Below are 22,053 nucleotides of genomic sequence, written 5' to 3' on the forward strand. Positions count from 1 at the left end.
AATCTATTCCATGCAGCTTTCCAAAACAACGAAATCCCATGTTGTGGTAGTTGGGAATTCCCTATGTTATAATGGGAGTCGTAAAACCTACTGTTATGAATAATGTTAAACTGAGTTTATATTCTGGATTTGTGTTTATAAAATGCTGGTTATGTTACTGCAATATTTCTGGTATATTCCTGCAATGTGTAAAGACAGAGCAAAAGAGAGAGACAACATTCAGCAAAGTTTCCTCAATCATAATGGAGCAGAAGCCAGTAAGGTGTGGTGTGGTACAGTATTAAAAATACAGGCTTTCATGACACATCTCCAAAGGCAAGAGAAACAAAAGAAAAAATGAACTTGTGGGACTTCATCAAGATAAAAAGCTTCTGCACAGCCAAGGAAACAGTCAAAAACTAAGAGGCCCCCCCACGGAATGGGAGAAGATATTTGCAAATGACACTACAGATAAAAGACTGGTATCCAAGATCTACAAAGAACTTCTCAAACTCAGTACATGAGAAGCAAATAATCAAATCAAAAAATGGGCAGAAGATATGAACAGACACTTTTCCAATGAAGACATACAAATGGCTAACAGACCCATGAAAAAAAAATGTTCAAAATCATTAGCCATCAGGGAAATTCAAATCAAAACCACCTTGAGATACCACCTTATGCCAGTTAGAATGGCAAAAATTGACAAGGCAAGAAACAACAAATGTTGGAGATTTGGAGAAAGGGGATCCCTCCTACATTGTTGGTGGGAATTCAAGTTGGTACAGCTACTTTGGAAAACAGTGTGGAGGTCCCTTAAAAAGTTAAAAATAGAGCTACCCTATGACCCAGCCATTGCACTACTGGGTATTTACCCCAAAGATACAGACATAGTGACGAGAAGGGCCATATGCACCCCAATGTTCATAGCAGCATTGTCCACAATAGCCAAATTGTGGAAGGAGCCGAGATGCCCTTCAACAGATGACTGGACTAAGAAGTTGTGGTCCATATATATAATGGAATATTACTCAGCTATCAAAAAGAACGATTTCACAACATTTGCAGCAACATGGACGGGACTGGAGGAGATAATGCTAAGTGAAGTAAGTCAAGCAGAGAAAGACAATTATCATATGGTTTCACTCATTTATGGAACATAAGTAGGAAGATCGGTAGGAGAAGAAAGGGAAGAAGGAAGGGGGGATAAAAAGAAGGGGGAATGAACCATGAGAGACTATGGACTCTGGGAAACAAACTGAGGGCTTTAGAGGGGAGGGGGTAGGGGATCGGGATAGGCTGGTTATGGGTATTAAGGAGGGCACGTACCGCATGGTGCACTGGGTGTTATACGCAAGTAATGAATCTTGGATCTTTACATCAAAAACTTGGGATGTACTGTATGGTGACTAACATAATAAAAATTTTTTATATAAAAAAAAAATACAGGGGCGCCTGGGTAGCGCAGTCGTTAAGCGTCTGCCTTCGGCTCAGGGCGTGATCCCGGCGTTCCGGGATCGAGTCCCACATCGGGCTCCTCCGCTGGGAGCCTGCTTCTTCCTGTCCCACTCCCCTGCTGTGTTCCCTCTCTCGCTGGCTGTCTCTCTGTCACATAAATAAATAAAAATCTTAAAAAAAAAAAATACAGGCTTTTGCGTTCAAACCCGATTCTGTGTTAGAACCCGTTCTACCGGGGCGCCTGGGTGGCACAGTGGTTAGGCGTCTGCCTTCGGCTCAGGGCGTGATCCTGGCGTTACGGGATCGAGCCCCACATCAGGCTCCTCCGCTATGAGCCTGCTTCTTCCTCTCCCACTCCCCCTGCTTGTGTTCCCTCTCTCGCTGGCTGTCTCTATCTCTGTCAAATAAATAAATAAAATCTTAAAAAAAAAAAAAAAAAGAACCCGTTCTACCAATGCAGACCAGTGTGACTCTTGCAAAGTTATGTAACTTCTCGAAGGATTAGTTTTCTCATTTGCAAAAAGGAACTACTTACTTTACAGCGCTATTGTGAATACTTAACAACATAATATATTTAACACTGAGTGCCATTCCCTGCCTAGCCCCCTAACCTACTGGACTGCTTTGCCTAGCACAGACACAGGTTAAACTTATAGCTCCCTTTCCCTTTTCATTGTCACAGGTCAACCAGCACAAGATCAAAATGGTGGCCTAGCAATTAAAACCGGCCTGCTAAGCTACAATCAGAAATTAATGTCAATTTCATTTCCTACCTCACCTACTATGATTATTTTGAGCCCTATATGTCCTTGTTGTCTGGTGGGATTCAACTAAAGCTTTCTTGGCTGATTACCATTGAGTCAGAAAATATAAACAGTCTCTCAATTCTCAACAGTTTGGGAGAGGCAGATATTGGACATATTTGGGAGGTAATGGGATGTGACAGAATGTTACAGACACTTTAGGACCATTACTTATTAGTTATGTGACTTGAAGCATTACCTCTCTGAGTCTCAAAGTCTCATTTGTCACCTCAATCATCATCTACAAATAATGAGGACAAAGGTACCCACAAAATAACTGCTGTGGGAACTTCAGGTTCTAGCCCAAGACCTGGTTGATACAAGTGCTCACTAAATGTTAGGTTTTCTTTGCCCTACTGTCATGTTTTCTCTTGTCATGATCTCACCATGGTTTTTAAATACTATGGAAAATTATCTTAATGACTGATATTTTCATGCTCTCATTTTAATTCAATGACAGATATTATTTGACTCAATCTTGAATTTTTAAAACAACATGCTGCCCCATATTACAACTTAGAAGGTGTTAATATATTTAAACTTTACAGAAATACTTCACACTCCTCAACTGATGCGTTGTTTCTTGAATTCTGTCCTTTGTGGATGAAGTGAAGCCAAGTTGAAGTCTCTATAATGGATGTGGAGCTTTAATTTCATCACTCTAAGAAAGGCAAAGGGTATCTTATGATCTAAATACTTGATGATGATCCAGTTAAGATAGGGAAAGATTTAAAACTTTCAACCAGGCTCTTTGGTCATGAAAGAATTAGGCCGGATACCACTTCTCATGTTCATCACGGTACTTTTGTGAAAACACTATGCACTCACACTATATTTGGCACAGCATAAAAAAGAGAAGGACTTTTGCAAGCAAAACACCTAAGTGTTGTCATACTGATCTAAGATAAAAATTTATGCAGAAGTTAAAAAAGAAGAGCTTTTTTTTTTATCTTAGAGGAGAGGTATAATTCAGGTTTCCCAAATATCTGCTGCTTGCTCTAAGTTTCAAGAAAGGAACGACTGTAAAAGTTCAGCACGGGGTCCTGTGGTCCAGAGTGGAAAGCAGCACAACCTGGAAGGTTTTCACAAAATTAGGAAAAGAAATTCCCACCATGTACCACATGAGGCTGACACTTTGCAAACACCTCAGTCAAAATAAAAGATGTGCTGAGCCACATAGTTTAAATTGTACTGTTGCTGCCCAACCAGTTGTAAACGCGCCACAGGAAAATTAATAAAATATTAATAAAATATAACAAGTTGTCCTGTAGGGTTAAAAGGTAATTAAAACCTGAAAGGGATTTGTCCTATTTTTCTCATAATTTGGAGATATGAAAACCCATAAAGATATATTATAAAGGGCCACTGACAGTATTAGGATCCCTTTTTAAAAGGAAAGACTTTGGAATGAATGCTTAAAATCCATACACCATCTCTCCACTAAAGTTTCTATTTGAGACTTAAGAAGATCTTCAGTCTGAAGAACACAATTTACATTATTTTTACCATTACCATTTAAATATCATGTGTACAGAGACATTCCACCTCTATTGTAATTAAGCACAACTACCTTTACCACACAGGACAACTTTACTGTATATTAGTACACTGCTAAACATATGGTCATACCCCAAACTCTCTCCCTAAAGAAATCTATTGACACATTACAAAAACTGCCCACAAAGTTCTCTGGACAAATGTTTATAGCTATAGTCATTTGCATTTAAAAAACTATTTGAAGTTACAGTATTTCATTTATTTTTGTGTATGAAGTTCCCAAACTTCTGCATAAATCCTCGGAACTTGTTTTCATTTGGCTGGTATGAGTGATAAACACCAGCGTTGTAATTAAGCATCGGGCTGGACCTGCCGTAACTATTGCCCACAGTCGTGGATTTGATCTCCGGGCGGTGCACAACGGGACTTGGTATGTTGCTTGCTGGCTGAAGAGAGCTTTCAATTTTATAAAATGGCTCAAAACGACTGTAAATACGCCTGTCGGTTGAATGAGATCTTAGCAGCTCATTGGGCTTTGGCCGTGGAGAAGCCGGTTTTCTTTCAGGAGCAGGAACTGCATTAATCTCCTTTGAATCTCGGTATTGGATCTGTTCGGTGTTAAATCTCGGGGCAGAGGCATCTCCTGCTCTTTCCAAGAACTTGTTTTCAACCGGACTTGGAGCAGGTATTATTTTGCTACTTTCGTCGGACGGAGAATTGATCCCCTGAGATGAGCTAACGGTTACATCTTCCTTACTTTTGTGAATACTGCCTTGAGAGTTTGAGGAGGAAGAACGCTTTCTTCTAGGAGATGAATCAATTTTTGGTTCTGATTTTTTTGGTTTTTGATTCTCTTCAGCCTCAGAAACTAAAGTGTCAGAACTACTACACATTCTATAAAAGGCAGGTGCTTTATTTTTTGATAGATTTTCTTTCTTCTCTGGGGTAAGGCTAAGTAATGACCTTAACTTCTGAGATCCCTTTTTCAGAAAACTCGGAGAGCCTTTAACTTCCTTCTTTGAAGTGAGTTCTTTGCTCGGTTCATCTTTATTCATATCAAGCAAAGCAGCAACGGAAACTGACTTGGTCGTGGTGCCACTTGGAGGCTGTCTCTCGATGACCTCCCTGTCCTCTTCTATGTTCTGGGTCACGTTGTGCATGCTTTTAGAACTTTTCAGCAAATCCTCTTTGGGTTTTTCTGGTTGCCTAACTCGATTCCTGGTAAGTGTACTATATACATAATGCTTACTATGTCCGGGATCTAAGTTGGCTTTGGAGTGGTCAAAGAATGGGAAACTTCGCCTTTTGAGCAGATTCTCATTTTGTTGATTCTTTAGATTTTCTGTCTGCTTATTTACACACAAGGATGTATACAAATAGTTGTTTGCCTCTGTATGGCCATTTGTAGTTAGATTTAAGACCGGGGAGTGGTTTTCGGGAACCTGCAAGGTGTGCATTTTTGGTGCCTCTGACTGCAACGGGAGCTTGGGGGTCGATTCCGGCACGGGTTTGTCTGCCGCATGCTGCACACTTGTAGGGGTGTCCGGGACCTCCTTAGGTGTGTCACTTCCCTGGGAACCAATGACGGTCGAATTTGAGGAGCCAGTCGTGCAACTGTTAACTTCCTGCTGCTCGGGTAAAGTTGGTTTAAACACAAAAGAGGAACGAAGCCGAGAATGAGTATAATGGGCATTGGCTTTCAGATTTTCAGAACTATCGTAGCCCTCAAGCCGGTCACCTAGAGCTGGTCCATTTGAATCAGGTGCAGCTTCTGAATGATCATTTAAGTAGGATTCAATTCTCCAGTTACGCAAGAAGGACTTTGTGGTATGTTCAAGGGTTGGCATTCGTTGTTGCAAAAAGCGAATATGATTATCTGTCCCGTTGAAAGACCTCCGCACATTTGAGTTCCTCTCTGCAAGATTTGTTGTTTTTCTCTGGGCAAGCCGATCAGCGAAACTCTGGGCAGGTGTGTTCCGGTGGCTGGCATAGCCTCCTCGTGATGAGGACGCCACACTGAGACTATCTGAAGGCTTTTTCCAATTACCTGGAGGATTAATGTTTCGATTCAGAGCCCTGTTAAGCAGCAGGTATGGTGCTGTTTCTGGCTGTTCCCCAGCATAACTATGCCTCTTCCAATTTTCATTTATCTGACTGGACTGATACTGACGGACTGTATTTGGACCATTAAAGTTTGGAATAAAATGAGGCTTGTATCCGTGATTTCTTATGCTGTACTTGTCATGTTCATTCAGAGTATATATCCCTCTGTTTTTGAAGTAACCAGATTCTAGTTTATGAATTTTGTCTTGTCTGCCAAAAAGGTTTCTTTGGCTGGAAACAGAAGCTAATGAAGAAAGTGAACGCTGGTAGGTGCCGTTCTCCCACAGTGCTTTGCCCTGCTTCACCCTTGCTGTTTCTTCCTGAGCGAATGAACTGGGGACACAGGATCTGGCATAGAGGGTTCTAAATTCTTCATCAAAGGACTCAACAAGCTGTCCTGTGATTATCTGAACCATGCTGAGGTGAGCTTTTTCAAATGACCACATGTAGCTGAAAAAGAATCAAAATTGGAAAATTTTAATTTTTCTGTGAGAAGATTAATGACAATATATAATTCTACTAAGCAAGAATGTGTCATTTAGCATCAATGAGAGTGTTTTTGTTCATTTTCCCTGCCTGCCGTAACTTAGAACATCTTCAGTCATTAAATGCTTGCACTACCTGTATCTCCCTACTCCCATATTCATGTCTTAAATAACAAAGCAACTCAAGTCCTGGCTTTGAATCCACCCATCATTTCTGACATTACTTTCTAGAAGTCCAAAGAAAAGCCTGCTGCGCATTTTGCGTCTCTGCCTACTAAGATTTTACGGTGTAGAAAACGTTCTATTTCATATATAGCATCCTGGCAGAGGGCGGGCAAGCCAGTTTCAATGGAGAAGTTGAGAGATCTGGCTGTTGCTGTCCATCTACATGAGCTTGGGCGTCAGTTTCCAAAACGCTAGCATAACCCTGCCATTCCTTAGAGTTCCAGCATGTTATAATGCAAGACAGGTCTTTGCCAATACATATATTTTATCTCTGTGGCTTACTTTGGAATGTCAGGGCTCGTGGCAGAGAGAGGATTTGTGGGCTGCAGTCTTGTCCACAAAGGGCACTTTACAGATTACTTTATGCACGCAGTGGACAGAGAGCTGGTAAATTTAGCCTCAAAAGCCATGCCAGTCAGAATGCCAATTAAGATCTTTTAATATAAAATACAATTTCTAGGAAATTGAAGTTTGTAAGTACTTTATAGTACTTTGTGGAACTTCTACAGTTTAGAGGTGACAGCTGAAATGTCACACGAATTTTAAATCTGATTTGTAAAAATTTAGATAATGTAACATACTGAGTCACTGAGCCGGAAAAGGAATTGCTGATATGCTATGTATCGAATACGTACATGATACAATAGCGGTAAATAAAGGACAAAGGAGACAGACATTCTCCACAATGAAGGAGCTTACTCTTTTTAGAGGGGACGCAATAACAAAGGTAGATGAAATACTCAAAGGAGGTACAGAGTATGAATTTAAAATACACAAAATATCATAAACAACAGTGTACAATGTAAGAGTCTTATTATTCTGATATGTTGAATTTTATCTAGTATGCTTACTGGCTGCATGGTATGAGAAGCATAACTCACTAGGTGCTCTTTTTGTACAGATGTGGGGGCCACCAGGCTGACTTAAAATGATATAAAGTGAATCATTAAAGGAATGTTCAACCCCACTGAAGATACGAATACAAAATTTGAGAGAAACAGCGAGTAGAGGAATGAATAGTCAGCTATGACATATGAGAAAATCCCCAGAGACAAGTAGGAAGTTTAGCCGTATTTTGACAGAGACTAGACAACCCAGAAGTTCAAATGCAAAACATGTGGAACAGTTTGTGTGGGAGGAGAGACGTATGGGAATAAGAAGGAAGTAAGAATGGCCATGTGTTGGTTGAACACAGAAAACAAATTACATTTAGCTAAAGTAAAGAAGTTATATAACAGACTGATGAACGGGTGGGGAAAATCTTGAAAGCAAAGCAGGGTTTGACTGTGTAGGATTTTTTTCCCCAAATTTGGATAAACTATCATAAAAAGATGTTTGAGGAGTGATTTTTTTTTTCCAGTAGGTATCTGTAATATAGACTTGAAGGATGAGGGACTGAATTTACTGTGATGAGTAAAGTGGTAAGAGCCCAAACCAGAGTAGAAATTGGAATAAAGAGTAAAAATGTTGAGCCAGTAACAAGAAGAGAAAATCAGAATATCGGCACATCATAAAGGAGCTTCATAGGTTATGAAATAAATATAACCTCCAGGTGTTGAGCTCAGGAAACTGAGAAGATAATGGTACTGGTGAATATGTTGCAACTGGAGAAATTTCCCTGCTTCGGTAAATCAGAAAACGATATCGTGGCATCACTTCAGGTGACAGGCAGACATTCAACTGTATATATTCAGCGTAGAGATTATTCTCTGGAGACACTTAACAGCCACAAATAAAAGAGCTATTTTACTGACATCCAGGCAACTTTCAATAAAGCTGTCAGGACTCCAGCCAATCACTCTCCTGTAAACTCAGCTGTTGATATCAACGTTTCCCATGCAATTTCCAATAAGCATTAGAGTCCCTCATTCTTTAACATCAATATGGAGCAGAAGATCACAGACATTTGAACAAAGTTTAGAAGATGGTTTATGAAGCTTAAAAGTTTAGATGCAAAACAGAGACCAAAACAAGCAGGAAAACAGGCACCTGGAGGAAACAGAAATTGCACAGATAAGAGTATGTATAAAAACAGAGCCACAACAAAACTATAATCATTATCCTCGAAGAAATAGAGAAAGTGATGCAGCTATAATACACCAACAGGAGGCTCTGAAAATGGTGCAAGTAGGAGATATTAAAAATACTTGATAGCAAAAGTTTAAAAGAAAGTTGTAATAGACATTAGAATAAACAACTGAGAAATCCCTCAGGCAGTACAATGCCACCCATCCCCAGAGAGAAAATCAGAGGGGGAAAAATACAATAGGAGCAGAAATCTAGTTAATAAGAATTCGAGAGAGAGAGAGAGAGAAAGAGAGAAACAGAGACAACTGAGAAGAAATGATCGAAGAATAAGTAAGAAAATGTCTCAGAATTTAAAGATAGGAGTATCTGGATTGCCTAGAAAAATAAATTTAAAAAAGCCTAGACCTAGAAACATAATAAATTTGAGAACAGCAGGGAATACAAGAGAAACCTTAGAAGTTTCCAGAAAGAAAAAAAAAAGTTACATAAGAAGAACGGGAATGACAATTGTTTGAGACTTCTCAACAATAATTTTGATTGCCAGGCAGTGTCTTTCAAATTCGGAAGAAAAATGATTCGGCTTAGAGTTCCATGTCAGTTAAGCCATTAATCACCTAAAATTATGAATTTTTGGACTTAAAAAAAGTTCCATGCTGGGGCACCTGGGTGGGTCCGTCATTAAGCCTCTGCCTTTGGCTCAGGGCGTGATCCCAGGGTTCTGGGATCGAGCCCCACATTGGGCTCTCTGCTCTGCTGGGAGCCTGCTTCTCCCTCTCCCACTCCCCCTGCTTGTGTTCCCTCTCTTGCTGGCTCTCTGTCAAATAAATAAATAAAAATCTTCGGAAAAAAAAAAGTTCCATGCTGATGGAAATTGTTCTTGAGCAAATATGAGAGATAAACTATGACTTGTAAACAAAAAAAGAAGGAAAAATGGGATTTAAGAAATTGTGGCTCAATTTACCCAGAAGTATGGGAAATTGCAGGACCCCAGCAGTGCTCCAGGTTAAAGACCTGCTAGGCCAGATGGGACATGACAGATTGTTGGTAGTAATCGAGCATTTGGAAAAGTTGTTCATGTGCTAAGAAATCTATAGAATGAACTGGGGGGGAAAATAGCAACAGATAAATAGAAAACAAAGACAATGAATAAAACCAAAACCAAATGGTCATTATTAACATTGTTATAAAAAAGGAAGTATATCACAAATGGCTCCATGGCTCATCAATGACCAATTCTGACACAATTTCAGTAGTGTAAACCAAGACTTTTCACTTAACAAACAATTGTGATAAAGCTGTGTTGGGTGAATGCCAACCAGGAGGGCGAGTGGATATGGGTGAATAGCAAATGTAACCCTTCAATTACCATACTGTAGACTGAAGAGACAGTATCTAAAAGTGATAAACTGAGCATTTGCAGTATAATCACATTACATAAGAGAATGTAATGATTATCAGAAGAACTAGCTGAAAGAATTAAATAACTGCATCTGGAGATAAGGTCCAGGAGTGGATACAGATGGAGAACAAAAATTGCTTTGTATTCCTTTCTTCTCCTTTCCTCTCCTTTCTCTTTTCCTTTCCTTTCCCCTTTCCTTTTCTCTTTTCTCTCTTTTCTCTTCCTTTTCCTTTTCCTTCCCCTTCCCCTTTCCTCCCTCCCTCCCTTCCTTCCTTCCCTCCTTCCTTAGTAGACAGGATCCCCGCTAGGCGGTACTTAACTCAAGTGACTCCAACGTGGTGCTTGGACTCATGACCCTGAGATCAAGGTCTGAGCTGAGATCAACAAGAGTTGGAAGCTTAACAGACTGAGCCACCCAAGTGCCCCTGTATTGTTTATCTTTTAGTAATATTTGCTATTTTTAAAAAATGTGCATATATTTACCTGGATAAAAAATAAAATGAACTTACAGCTCCCACTCCCTCCAGACACACTGTCATATTTATGACATTGGGAAGGTGGTTATGAATTTACATATTAAAAAGTGGCTCAAAAACTTTGACTTCCTGGCTGTGGGTTTACACAGTGAAATCCACAGAGTGCACGTAGTGACAGCACACCGATTGTAGCATGGATCTCTCAATGTGACAGTCTTCAAGTCTGATCAAAGACGGCACCTGGAAGCCAACAACTGCAGTGAAACGTATCTTTTGAAAGTAGCTTTTATAGAGACCACAAGATTGGAAAAATAAAAGCTTATAAAATTCTCTCTCAGTCAAATTTGTAGACAATATTTTACTAAATATGTTTCAGATTTTCATACAATTTCAAAGGAGGGCATCTAATTCACAATTTGATTTGCATACATTAATAAAGAGTGTATGTGTTTTATCTCATCAATGTTAGTATCATGATAGGACAAAACACCTGTTGTGTTCTGATAAAACTGTCATCTCGATGAGTGAACTGTCACACAATGTATGACTAAACATCAGGCCTCTCTGGAAATGTTTGGAATTTAGAATATGAAGACATTTTGGGACACCTGGGTGGCTCAGTCAGTTGAGCACCTGCTTTTGGCTCAGGTCGTGATCCCAGGGTCCAGGGATCAAGTCCCACACCTGGCTCCTTACTCAGCAGGGAGCCTGCTTCTCCCTCTCCCTCTGCCTGCTGCTCCCCCTGCTTGTGCACTCTCTCGCTCTGACAAATAAATAAATAAAACCTTAAAAAAAAAACAGAATATGAAGACATTTTATAGCAAAGAATTTTGAGTTAAAGAAGGTGGCATTTTGATTTGGGCTATGAGGAAGACCATGGCAATACTGGAGTATGAGACAAAGGCTGTATTTAGCCAAAAATAAGTCAATTTTTTAACCAATTTCTATGAAGACTGGTTCGTAACTGTTCCACCAGATCCTGTTACAATACTGCTAATAGGAAAGGTACATGATAATGAGGAAAAAAAAAAAAAAGACAAGGGCTGACAATCATTTTTTTTAAGAAGTATATTTAAAATTAACATGGGATAATAAGGAGAATAGAGTTGTTACATAAGAGTTTTGGTTAATTTTTATCATCTGTGGTCCTAGGCGTTCTATATATTCACTTCCATTAACAGTAACTTAAATTCTGCCTCTGGCTTATGATATACATAGAAAGATAAAGGGTTTCTGTTGCTATTGTTTGTTTTTTCCAACATCACTTTAGAGTAGCTTAGCCACAGTCATCTCAACATACAGCACCTATTAATGTCTAGTGGTAACAAAACAAAGTTAAGGTTAATCTATTGTTCGAGGTAATCTTAAAAGTCAAGTTAAATAATAAAAACAGAAAGCATTCATTACGATGAGATTAACTAATAAATACCATTCTGTAAGTCAAATGAACACCTAATTTTAATTAAAATTTCAATTAAAAACCCTGTAAAAACAAGTGGATCTGAAAAAATACATACACGTATAATGAGTCTTTCAAAGGACTCATTAATTTCAAGCACTGGTTGTAATTTCTGCTCTTAACAAGTTTTCCTTTAGAACTCCAAACGGCACTTCCAAAAAAAGGTCCCTGAGCTTAAAGGGAAAGTTAGTAGATAGTAACATGCCTAAAATAATAGCTGACTTCAGGGGCTACGGTGCACTGACTCCTTTAATTCTTGCAACAATGACACAAGGTAGGCTCTAGAATTATCGTTACTTTACAGAGGAGTAAACTTAAGAGCAACCAAGTTGAGTTAACTTGCCCACGGCCGATCACTTCAACGTGTTGTCTCCTTCTTGTGGACTTTTTTTAAATACTTAAGAGAAGAGGCAAAAGTCTTCCCTCACACGGTCCTGTTTAAACCCACAGCTCTCCTGGCTCCTTCCCACAGTCTTTAGTAAGGAGTCTGTGCTGCCCTGGTGACCTAGCAGTTCGCATGTGCTGGTTGGTATTTTTATCTGCCTGTTGATAAGACCTTATTGTGTAGGCCATTCAGTCAGGACGGATGCCCGGAATTTAGAAGAGAGTATTAGGGTAGCGCCTGTCGTCTGGAGCCAGCAGAACTTGGACTGGGCTGCCAGTCCTGGACAGCTTCTGATCTTTAGCTGTGGAGTTTTCAGACAAGTCACTTAGCCTTCTGGAACTTCAGTTTCATCCTTTATAAATGTAGATGAGAAGAAGTGCCCTGAGGGTAAGTGGTAAGGACGGGATGACATATGTGGACCAGCCAAGCTGGGACAGAGTTAGGTATTCCACCGGCGGTCGCCTTGCAAGTTGTCAGATAACAGCAAGCCGAGTAACCTTGTCTAGTGTCTACCATGGCATTTTTAATAGTCTGACTCTGAAATGCTTTTTTGGGTAGTACTATATATAGTGACTACATGATGATAACTATCAGATTCTTAATAATACTAAAATAAGAACAATTCATAGGTCAGGTTGCTCAAAGTGATAAAGCGGTCTTATTTTTATGAACAACTGTTATTATTAAGCCCATACTACGACTGTTTTCATAAGGAGCAAAATCACTCCTAGCATTACAGAACTGTAGGGAACGTGAAATATTAGTCAATGCCCCGCCCCCCATTGTGGGGATGGAGAACTTTGGAGCCCAAGGAAGTTTTATGACTTGCCCAATGTCTTAATGTTCTTTGGAGGCACAACCAGAACTGAAACCCAAGTTTCCAAGCTTCCATGCAAAGGTTCTTTTTTATTTCTAAGAAATAACTAATTAGATTATATTAAAATTTGAAACTAATAAAGTCTATAAATGACTGATAATGCTGGAGGTAAACACAATGATCTTACCTGTAGGAACCATACATAACTTTCTGGCAGTCAATTAACAAAAATTTCTGTTCCATTTTTCCATGAAATTTTGCTCCAGTTTTGGAAAGATAATCTTGGCCTTTCACTGTCCGCACTCGAATATTCTAGAATTACATGTAAATATAAAGTAAAATTATAACTAGAAAAGAGATATTTTGAAAGCATAATATATGTCAATATAAAATCTTAGTACCATAAAATATAGTTGAAATAATCTTTTATAACACATAACAGCAAAAACAAAAAATGGTAAAAGCAAATTTTAAGACATCATCCAAAAAAGAAATACTCAGGAAAAACTGTCACTTAAAATATGTATTTTAACGTAACATAAATAGGAGGCATTATTTCACATTTACACAGAATGGTTTCATAAATCACTTGGGGTCCTACTGCAAGAGAGCCTTTCAAGTTATAATACTATGATTCCACAATAACTACAATTAAAACCCATGCTCCTTTTAAAGAAGTCAAATGTAACTGAAAGCACTATGCCTAATGATTGTGATAAGCAACATCTGCTGAATGAAAGAATCACTCGAGTCAGTGGTTTCTAGGTTACTCATGGAGAAACTGAAGCATTTATTAAGACTGAGCAAAGTTAACTCAAAAGTTTAAGTGCCCCATCACCAAGAAAAGCACCTTCCAAAACCATCATGAAGATGTGTGTTTTTAGTCACTTTCCAAAAAGGTACAAGAGTACCCTTCTGTGACCAATCATTATACTACCTTAATTGTATTTATGCATATATGTATACATTTTTATTTTTGGATTGATATAGCTTAACTTGCCTTAAATTCAACTGAGATAAAAATGGTACACAAAATACTTGAAGAAAAAACAAACATGGAATTCTTACCCTGAGTCGTTGAACTTGACAGCCCTGTTTTTCCGTCATATTTAGGAAATGATTAAAGTTGGACTCATCAAGCAGAATGTAAACAGATATCCCTCGAGTTGATGCCTCCACTATTTCTTTGAAAATGTCCACATCTGTAAATATATCCATCACTAAAGCAATGACCTATTAAAGATAAAAATATAAAACAATTTTAGATACCCAGTTGGGAAAGGTTTAGAAATTGCTCGCTTTCAATAATAACTGGATAAAATAAAAAATAATCAAATATATAATACTTATAAATGTATACACAATGTGTGTGCAGTTTCCTAAAGTAGAAGATGAAAAGTATACTGAAAGTAAACAAGTGACTGCATACGGATTTGCAAAACTAAGTAATTTCATACTGGCTTTAAGTCAAAGGGAATCTGCATTTCAGTAGAATGCTGAGCAAAGGACGAACACAAATCATAGTCACAAGGATGCAAGTAGGGTACTGGGAGGGGACAGGCAGATGAAAGATGGAAACCAATGTTACAATTTTTTATGGGCAACTTTTCTAGGGAAAAGCAACCTCTCTGAAACTAGCTCTAAGTAATAAATGTTTCGGGGTACTGGGAAAAAGAAAAAAAATCTTATAGAAATAGAAATATAGCTAGGAAGCAGCCAAAGCTGAGAAAGGGTGTAAGACTTGAAGACCAGAAAATTAAATACATGTGCCTAAAATGAGCTTGACAGACAAAATAAGCAGAATAAGCAAAAAAGCGGTATGATTAAGAAAATAAACAACAGAGAGAAATTTCCTGAAGAACAGACCCCTAAAATGGAGAGTCCAAGTTAACTGTTGGCAACAGAACCATTACTGACTCTGAGAAGCAGTGGAGTGAAATAATGCTGAAAGAAGGGCGAAACCATTCGACTGACCACCTACTATGTGCTAGACAAGAACACAAAATCCCTGTCCTTGATGAAGATGACATTTTAGGTCGGGGAAGAAACCATAAGCAATAAATATAATAAATAAATAAATCTAGTAATAAGCTATAAGGTTTTTTTTAAAAAAAGATTTATTTATTTATTTTAGAGAGAGAGAGAGTGTGTGTTTGTGTGTGTGTGTGTGTGTGTGTGCATGCCTTAGTGGGGGGAGGGGCAAGGGAAGAGGGATAAATGGACTCCTTACTGAGCCTGGAGCCTGATGCAGGGCTCAATCTCATGACCCTGAGATCATAACCTGAGCTGCAATCAAGAGTTGGATGCTTAACCGACTGAGCCACCCAGGCACCCCTATAAGATACGAAGTTTACTGGGGAAAAAAATAGAAAAGAATAAGGGGCATCATGAGACCCAAGAAATTGAGAAGGTAGGGTTTGGGCTTTCTAGATAGGTCTCTTTGAGAAAGTATCTTTTGAGCAAAGACAAAAAAGGCAACCGAGTTAGTCATCAACATGGATATCCTGAGAAATTGTGTTCCAGGCAGGCCGGGGGTACCAGCAGTGCAAAGCCCCAACAATAGGAGTTTGCCTGGCATATTCAAGAAACAGCAAGGAGACAGAGGAAATGACATGCAATCACAACACCTTGAAGGTATTATAAAGCCTTCAGCCTTCTGTCCTGAATAAGACTGTAAGCTATGGGGAGCTTTTCAGTTGAGGCAATAATATGATCTGATTTATATTTGAAAAGGATTGTTCTGGCTACTGTGTTAATTCTAAGGGTGGGAACCAAGGTGGAAACAGGCAGGCCAGTTAGAACTACTGGAGCAATTTAAGTGAGAGGTGATGGTGGCTAGACGAAGGATGGTCCTGGTCCTAGTCACCATCAATGATGAAGACAAATGGCTAAATGCTGGATACCTTTGAGCCAAAGGATTTCTGAATGTATTAAACATAGGATGTGGGAGGAAAAGAGGGGAAGGAGGGTGACTATAAAATTTTTAGCCTCACCAACCTGACGGACCAAGTTGTCATCATCTGAGATCAGGAAGAACACAGCTACACTAAATTTTAGGGAGAAGATTAAAAAGGCTAGTTAAGTTTGAGGGGCCAAGTGGAATGCTAAGTAAAGTCTAGGCCAGAGATGTCAACTGGGTGTCAGTTGTGCAGAGATGACAATTAAATCCAAGTCACCAAGGGAGACCAGATAAAGAAAAGGAGACTAAGAACTGTATCCTGGGACAAGAGAAGGTACCAGCAAAGGGCACTATAGTTTTAGTGGAGTGGTAAGCACAAAAGCCTTACTGTAAGGGGTTTAAGAGACAATGGGAAGATACTGGAAATAGCAGGTATGGGCTATAATAAGAAGCAGAGAAATACAGCTGGCTATAATGAGAAGCCGAGAAATGAAGAGGTTGTTATCCTCTTCCTATCCATGGGGAAAGCTGGGTCAAGTGGAGTTTTACTTTTTTCTTGTTTTAGGTTTAGAGAAATAACAGCGTGTCTGTATGCGAACGGAATGAGTGAAACTGAATGATGTAGGAGATGGTGGGAGGTCGGTGGGGAAGGAAAGAATTTCTGGAGAAATGTCTTTGAGTAGGCAAGAAAAGAACAAATAGTGTAAAAATAAAGTAATGAGAGCACAGAGAATAAAGACCAGTAAAAGGTCATCTCTAGTATCAAGACAGAAGGCCAAGGGTGCAGATGCTGGTGGAAAGGCAGGTGTGGTAGTGGTGCTGGGCAAGTTCTCTTGTGAATACCTCAATGTTTCCATGAACTGGGAAGCAAGGGCTTCAACTAAGAAGACCCTAGATTATAGAAGATGTGCTAAATAGAGGATGACGAAAGGGGTTTTAAGTAATCATCAAGAATGGGAGGTAAAAGTGAACTACAGAAATACAGTATAATTACAGGAAAGTATTAAGGACTCACTAGATCATAAATTTAAAATGAGAACAGTCAAGGTGGTTGTGGGTTATTCTCCCACTTTATTCAGTTGCAGGGATGCCAGTATGGAGCAGGCAGAGAGTCTGACTTAACCATGGATGTAGTGATGGGCATCGGAGTATAACAGAGTGAGAGAAGGAAGAGGAACTGAGGGCGGAGGTAATGTGGAGTGGCTAAAGTGACTGGTCATGGGATCATAAACTAGACAAAGAGAGGAAAGAGGATGTCATGGATGTGGGAGGCAGTGAAGTGAGAGTGGAATCAATGAATTTGTGAACTGTGGGGTTAGAAAACAATTAAATATTAAGAAATTATTGTTAATTTTTTTCATGTTGACAGTAATATAATAATAATAAAAGCCTTATCTTTCAAATATATATATTAATATAGTTACAGATGAAATGATATGTTGCCTTGTATTTAGTTCACATTATAGTCAATGAAACAAAATTGGCAAAACGTGAGGGTTCTATATACTTACTTTCTACTTTTGGAAACTTCCACAGCACAAAGTTTAAAAAATAAATAAATAAAGCAATATCGGATACTAGCAAGTACCAGAGGGGAGTGACAGTCAGATGGGAATACCTGAGTTAGGTTCTAGAGGATCTGTTATCAAGGATATGACCAGGAGTCAGTGGCTGAGGTTTATGTAGGACAAGATCATGGGAGGCAAGGAATTGATCTTAGAAGCATCTCTTAATTGATAGCGGAGAGGGGAGTAGCATTGGAAAGAGTGATGGCGACCAAGAAACAAAAACTGTCAAGAAATGGGAGGGGTGGAATAGACACATGGCAATGATAACCACAAAAATGTAATGGACATATCATGAACATGTTAGAAGATGAAGAAAGTCATGGATGATATGTAAACTTGTTTTTATTTACTCTAATGAGATGTTACAAGAAAATATTGGACCATATCCAAATTATATAAGTTGATGACATTCTTCAAACTATCTATGAAACATACTTGAATCAGATTTTTTCCAGGAAGAACAATTTCAATCATTCTAGTAGCTTCACATGAACCTTTTCTTATTTATGAATGGTATGAGGTGCCAGACGAAGGAAAAAGCGAGTTATAACAACCTCATTCATGTCTTGTGCATATTTATAAAACTAAATATGAGAAAATACCTTCAAGTCACATCAAATTAATCAATGCATTTACTCTGAAAGAACAAGTGGTATCATGATGTAGAACATTGGGAAAAGGGAAAGAAAATGTCCATATTATGAACGTATTTTACATAATAACTTCTAAAAATTTATGTCTGGGGCAGTCTGACACTTTTTTTTTTTTAACTAAAGAGGAATTTTTTGAAATAAGGAAACATTATTATACAACATGGTATTGTTTACGAAATTAATCAGCACATCTAAAGAATTTATCTTTTATTTGCTGGAGTCTCATGTAATAAATTAATTAAGACTTTGGAAATAAACAAAGCACATTACCAGGATAAATAAAGGTTTCTGTTTGCAAAAAAGTAATTGAAGCCAGCCAGCCACTGGATGATTCTAGCATGCTAAATGTAGAACAAATTACAGTCTCTCTTGCATGACAGATAATACACTGGGTCAGGATCCAAGAGACTAGATTACACATCTTTGACAAGCTTATCTGATGTCAACCGAGTCAGGTAGCTTATCAGGACTTCTGGTTTCCTGCATCCTCACAAGATGGAAAATTATATAAAGTCTACAGAAAATTTCAACAGTGCCAAGAAAGGCAAATAAAATGCAGCTTTTTCTTTTTTTTCTTATGGTGGGTTATATTCCTGGAAAAGAATAATAATTACTAAGGAGGTATGCCAACCTGATCTGAAAGTCGTACATTCCCAAGGAGTTAACGAAATCATACTGTGCTGTAGAAATGACCACAATGACTATCCATAATAAAAGAAAAACTATATACCTGATTAGCATAAGGCTTCTCAAAAGGGACATCAGTTGATTTTATAAGTCAATAAAGAAACCAGTCACATGAAATGGTATTCATTAAACTAACCATGACATTATACACTGTTTAAATTCCTATTTTGCATCTTCATTAATTCCTGTTTTATTCTTGTTTTGTAAATTGAAAAAGTAAACAAATAAATGCATTCATCAGCCAATATGAGGCTTAAAAAATCTTTAGAAAGATACCCTGGGTCATTTTTTAGATTTGCGTGAAACCTTCCATCTTTTAGTAGTTTCAGAGAGCCTGAAGCAAATTCTCCCAAAGTGACCCAGACACTGCAAGTCATACTAAATTAAAATAATATGAATACTGACAATGAATTCCTCATAAGTTCATAATCATGACATAATTTAAGGCCATTCAGGAGATTATATAATCAGTTGTTAAGTAATAAATATACTGTAATCATAGCTGAGAGAAAGAAAAAAAATGCTCTCTAGGTGCACGGTTATTAGGGGTGGGTCCACAGCAGAAGGAGACAGACTAACAGAGCTTCGTGGATAAGCCTTAAGTAATGAGTAAAGATTTTTAGCTATCCCAGCTGGAGGACCAGCACTGCAAAGACAGAGGCAAAGATTAGAATGAGGATGACAGTAATATTTTTAAAAATGTTTATTGAATTAACCTCAAGTTAAACACAAAGGTCATTCCTTATGAATGTGGAATAGACTCAGGAGTTATACAGGTTATGAAAGATCTTGACAATCTGACACTTTTAGATTTTATTTGGAGTGCAATGTAAGTCCTGAAAAATTAATATCTGGTCAAAATAGTGTCCTGAGAAAATGAGTCTGATAGCAATATTCATACTGAAAATATCTAAATTCCAATGAGTGTTACTGACTAAAGATTATGAAGCCCCATTATTCTTACTGTAATGTTTGTATTTATAAATGCACTAAAATACCCCCCCCCAAAGTGAGATAGAAACCAGTGATAAAATGAAAAGAACTGAAAATTGAAGACAGATTTGATAGGAAATGTTTATCGCAATGTTAATATTCAATACCTGTATTGCCTTAGAAACATGCTTCACAATCTTCAGAATTTTAATTTTGAGGCCTATCTTATTTTTCTCATTGTAATCCATTAGGAAAGAAAGCCATTAGCAATATGCTTTTGTATGACCTAGATACTTCATGAAATGTAAGTATACCTTAGGTTAATGTTCTGTAGTCACAGAACTGTCATTATCATCCTCAAAATTGAAAAATTGAATATTATACCTTTTATGCTTCAAAATACTAAGCACCATTTGAAAGGGTTCGGACTTCCTTGGTAATTGCCTGCATAGATACAGGAGGACTTATTTTTTCCAACAGAAGAAAAGCTAATAAGGAGTTCAAATTTTAAAAAAATAAATTAATGGAGTTCTATAATAACTATATTTTTAATAAAATTCAACATAGCTAGAAGACTTCAAATTGAGTAACAGAAATCAAGGGAAATGATCACTTAGGGAATATTTATTTTTGAGCCTGTAAAAACTGTCAAAAGCCATGAGGTAAGTGGATTTCAGAAAAAAGAGAGGCTGATGTTAAGAATAAGGGCTTTTGGCCCTTATCCTTCTGCAGCCTAAGGAAAGTGTTCATTTTGTGTAAAATGTTACATACAATATATTGTGTGTGCTATACTATTGCTGAGGATGACAGCTTTACATTATGAATACCTTAATTTTTGTAGACATTTAACTACCTGTACTAATAGTTGTTACCAATATATCATTTGCTTGGTCTATCACAAGTGACCTTGGGGAAGCTGCTGAAACAATTCTGAGTCTCACTGAGCTCTGTTATACATTAAATAAACCATTTTATCAAGTTCTAAAATTCTATGTTTCAAGAACTGTTGACTTACTCAACATCTGGGGGAATGTCTGGGCTCTATTATGGCTGCGACATAAATCTGTCGAATTAGTACGTACGTTTGACAACTCAGAAGAGAAACTGCATAAATTATTACCTGCATCTTTTACGTTTTACTATATTACTGAAGGTACTTATACACCACTGTCATGGACTGAATGTTTGTGTCCTTTCAAAATTCGTTTGTTGAAATCCTAACCCCCAATGTGATGGTGTTTGGAGGTGGAGACTTTGGGAAGTTATTAGGTCATGAGGGCAGAGCCCTCATGAATAAGGAATAGTGACTTTATAAAAAAGACCCCAGAGAGCTCTCCTGTACCTTCCGCTATGTCAGGACATTGAGAAGACGGCTGTCTATAAAGCAGGAAGGAAATCCCCACCAGACAGTGAATCTGCCGGCATCCTGATCTTGGACTCCAGAACTGTGAGAAATAAATGTTTGCTATTTAAGCTACCAAGCTACCCAGTCTGTGATATTTTTGTTATAGTACCCCGAACAGACTAAGGCAACTACAAAAATGGATTATGTTTTTATCTTTATAATTTAATCAAAGCCTTCTATCAGCTCTGCACAAGTCAGATCTTTGCTTTTTATCAGATGTCCGTATGTATGCATGTATGTATGTATTTACTTATTCTTAAGATTTTATTTGTCAGAGAGAGAGAGAAAGAGCGCACAAGCAGGGGGAGCAGCAGGTAGAGGGAGAAGCAGACTCCCCGCTGAGCAGAGAGCCCGATGTGGGACTCGATCCCAGGACCCTGGGACCATGACCTGAGCCAAAACCAAGAGTCAGACACTTAACCATATGCGCCACCCAGGTGCCCCTCTTTGTTTTTAAAAACAGCTTTTACCCTAATACTTCAAGAAATGAGAAAGAAGGAAAGAATTGGGAGCAGGCCTAAAAGCCTGAAAGCAACCGCAAAGAAGAGTCATACTCCTTCCACTGATTTCATTGTTCAGTACTTGTCCTAAAGTGACTTTTCCTGAAATGTGGTCTGGCAAGGGTCTTCTAGCATGAGCCCCCAAAGCTGAGGTGCCGAAGGATCTAGACAGCGTTGTCAGCAGTGGGAAAAATGAGCCCAGGACATCACAGTGTCTGTGATCACAGCAACAGTGCACCTGCCAGCCGAAGCAGGAGCTCTGCCAGGAACGACCCGGAGAGCCTGAGGAGAGGA

At 38.4% G+C, this 22,053-nt stretch overlaps 1 protein-coding gene across 2 annotated transcripts in view; it reads right to left on the reverse strand.

Moving 5' to 3' along the window:
* Window positions 1–590: 590 nt before the first annotated feature.
* The window catches only part of SACK1B (scaffolding CK1 anchoring protein B), an 80,036-nt gene continuing 58,573 nt past the window's right edge, over window positions 591–22,053 (reverse strand). For both annotated transcript variants that reach the window (XM_045802683.2, XM_045802692.2), the window contains exons 3-5: window positions 14,183–14,347; window positions 13,302–13,426; window positions 591–6,290 (exon numbers count right to left, since the gene is read on the reverse strand). In XM_045802683.2, coding sequence (XP_045658639.1) covers window positions 3,992–6,290; window positions 13,302–13,426; window positions 14,183–14,347 — 2,589 coding nt within the window. In that variant the 3' untranslated portion in view covers window positions 591–3,991. The remainder of the gene's footprint in view (window positions 6,291–13,301; window positions 13,427–14,182; window positions 14,348–22,053) is intronic.

This window comes from Ursus americanus, chromosome 29 (genome assembly GCF_024610735.1).
Source record: "Ursus americanus isolate L20-20 chromosome 29, mUrsAme1.1.p, whole genome shotgun sequence".
Lineage (NCBI taxonomy): Eukaryota > Metazoa > Chordata > Mammalia > Carnivora > Ursidae > Ursus > Ursus americanus.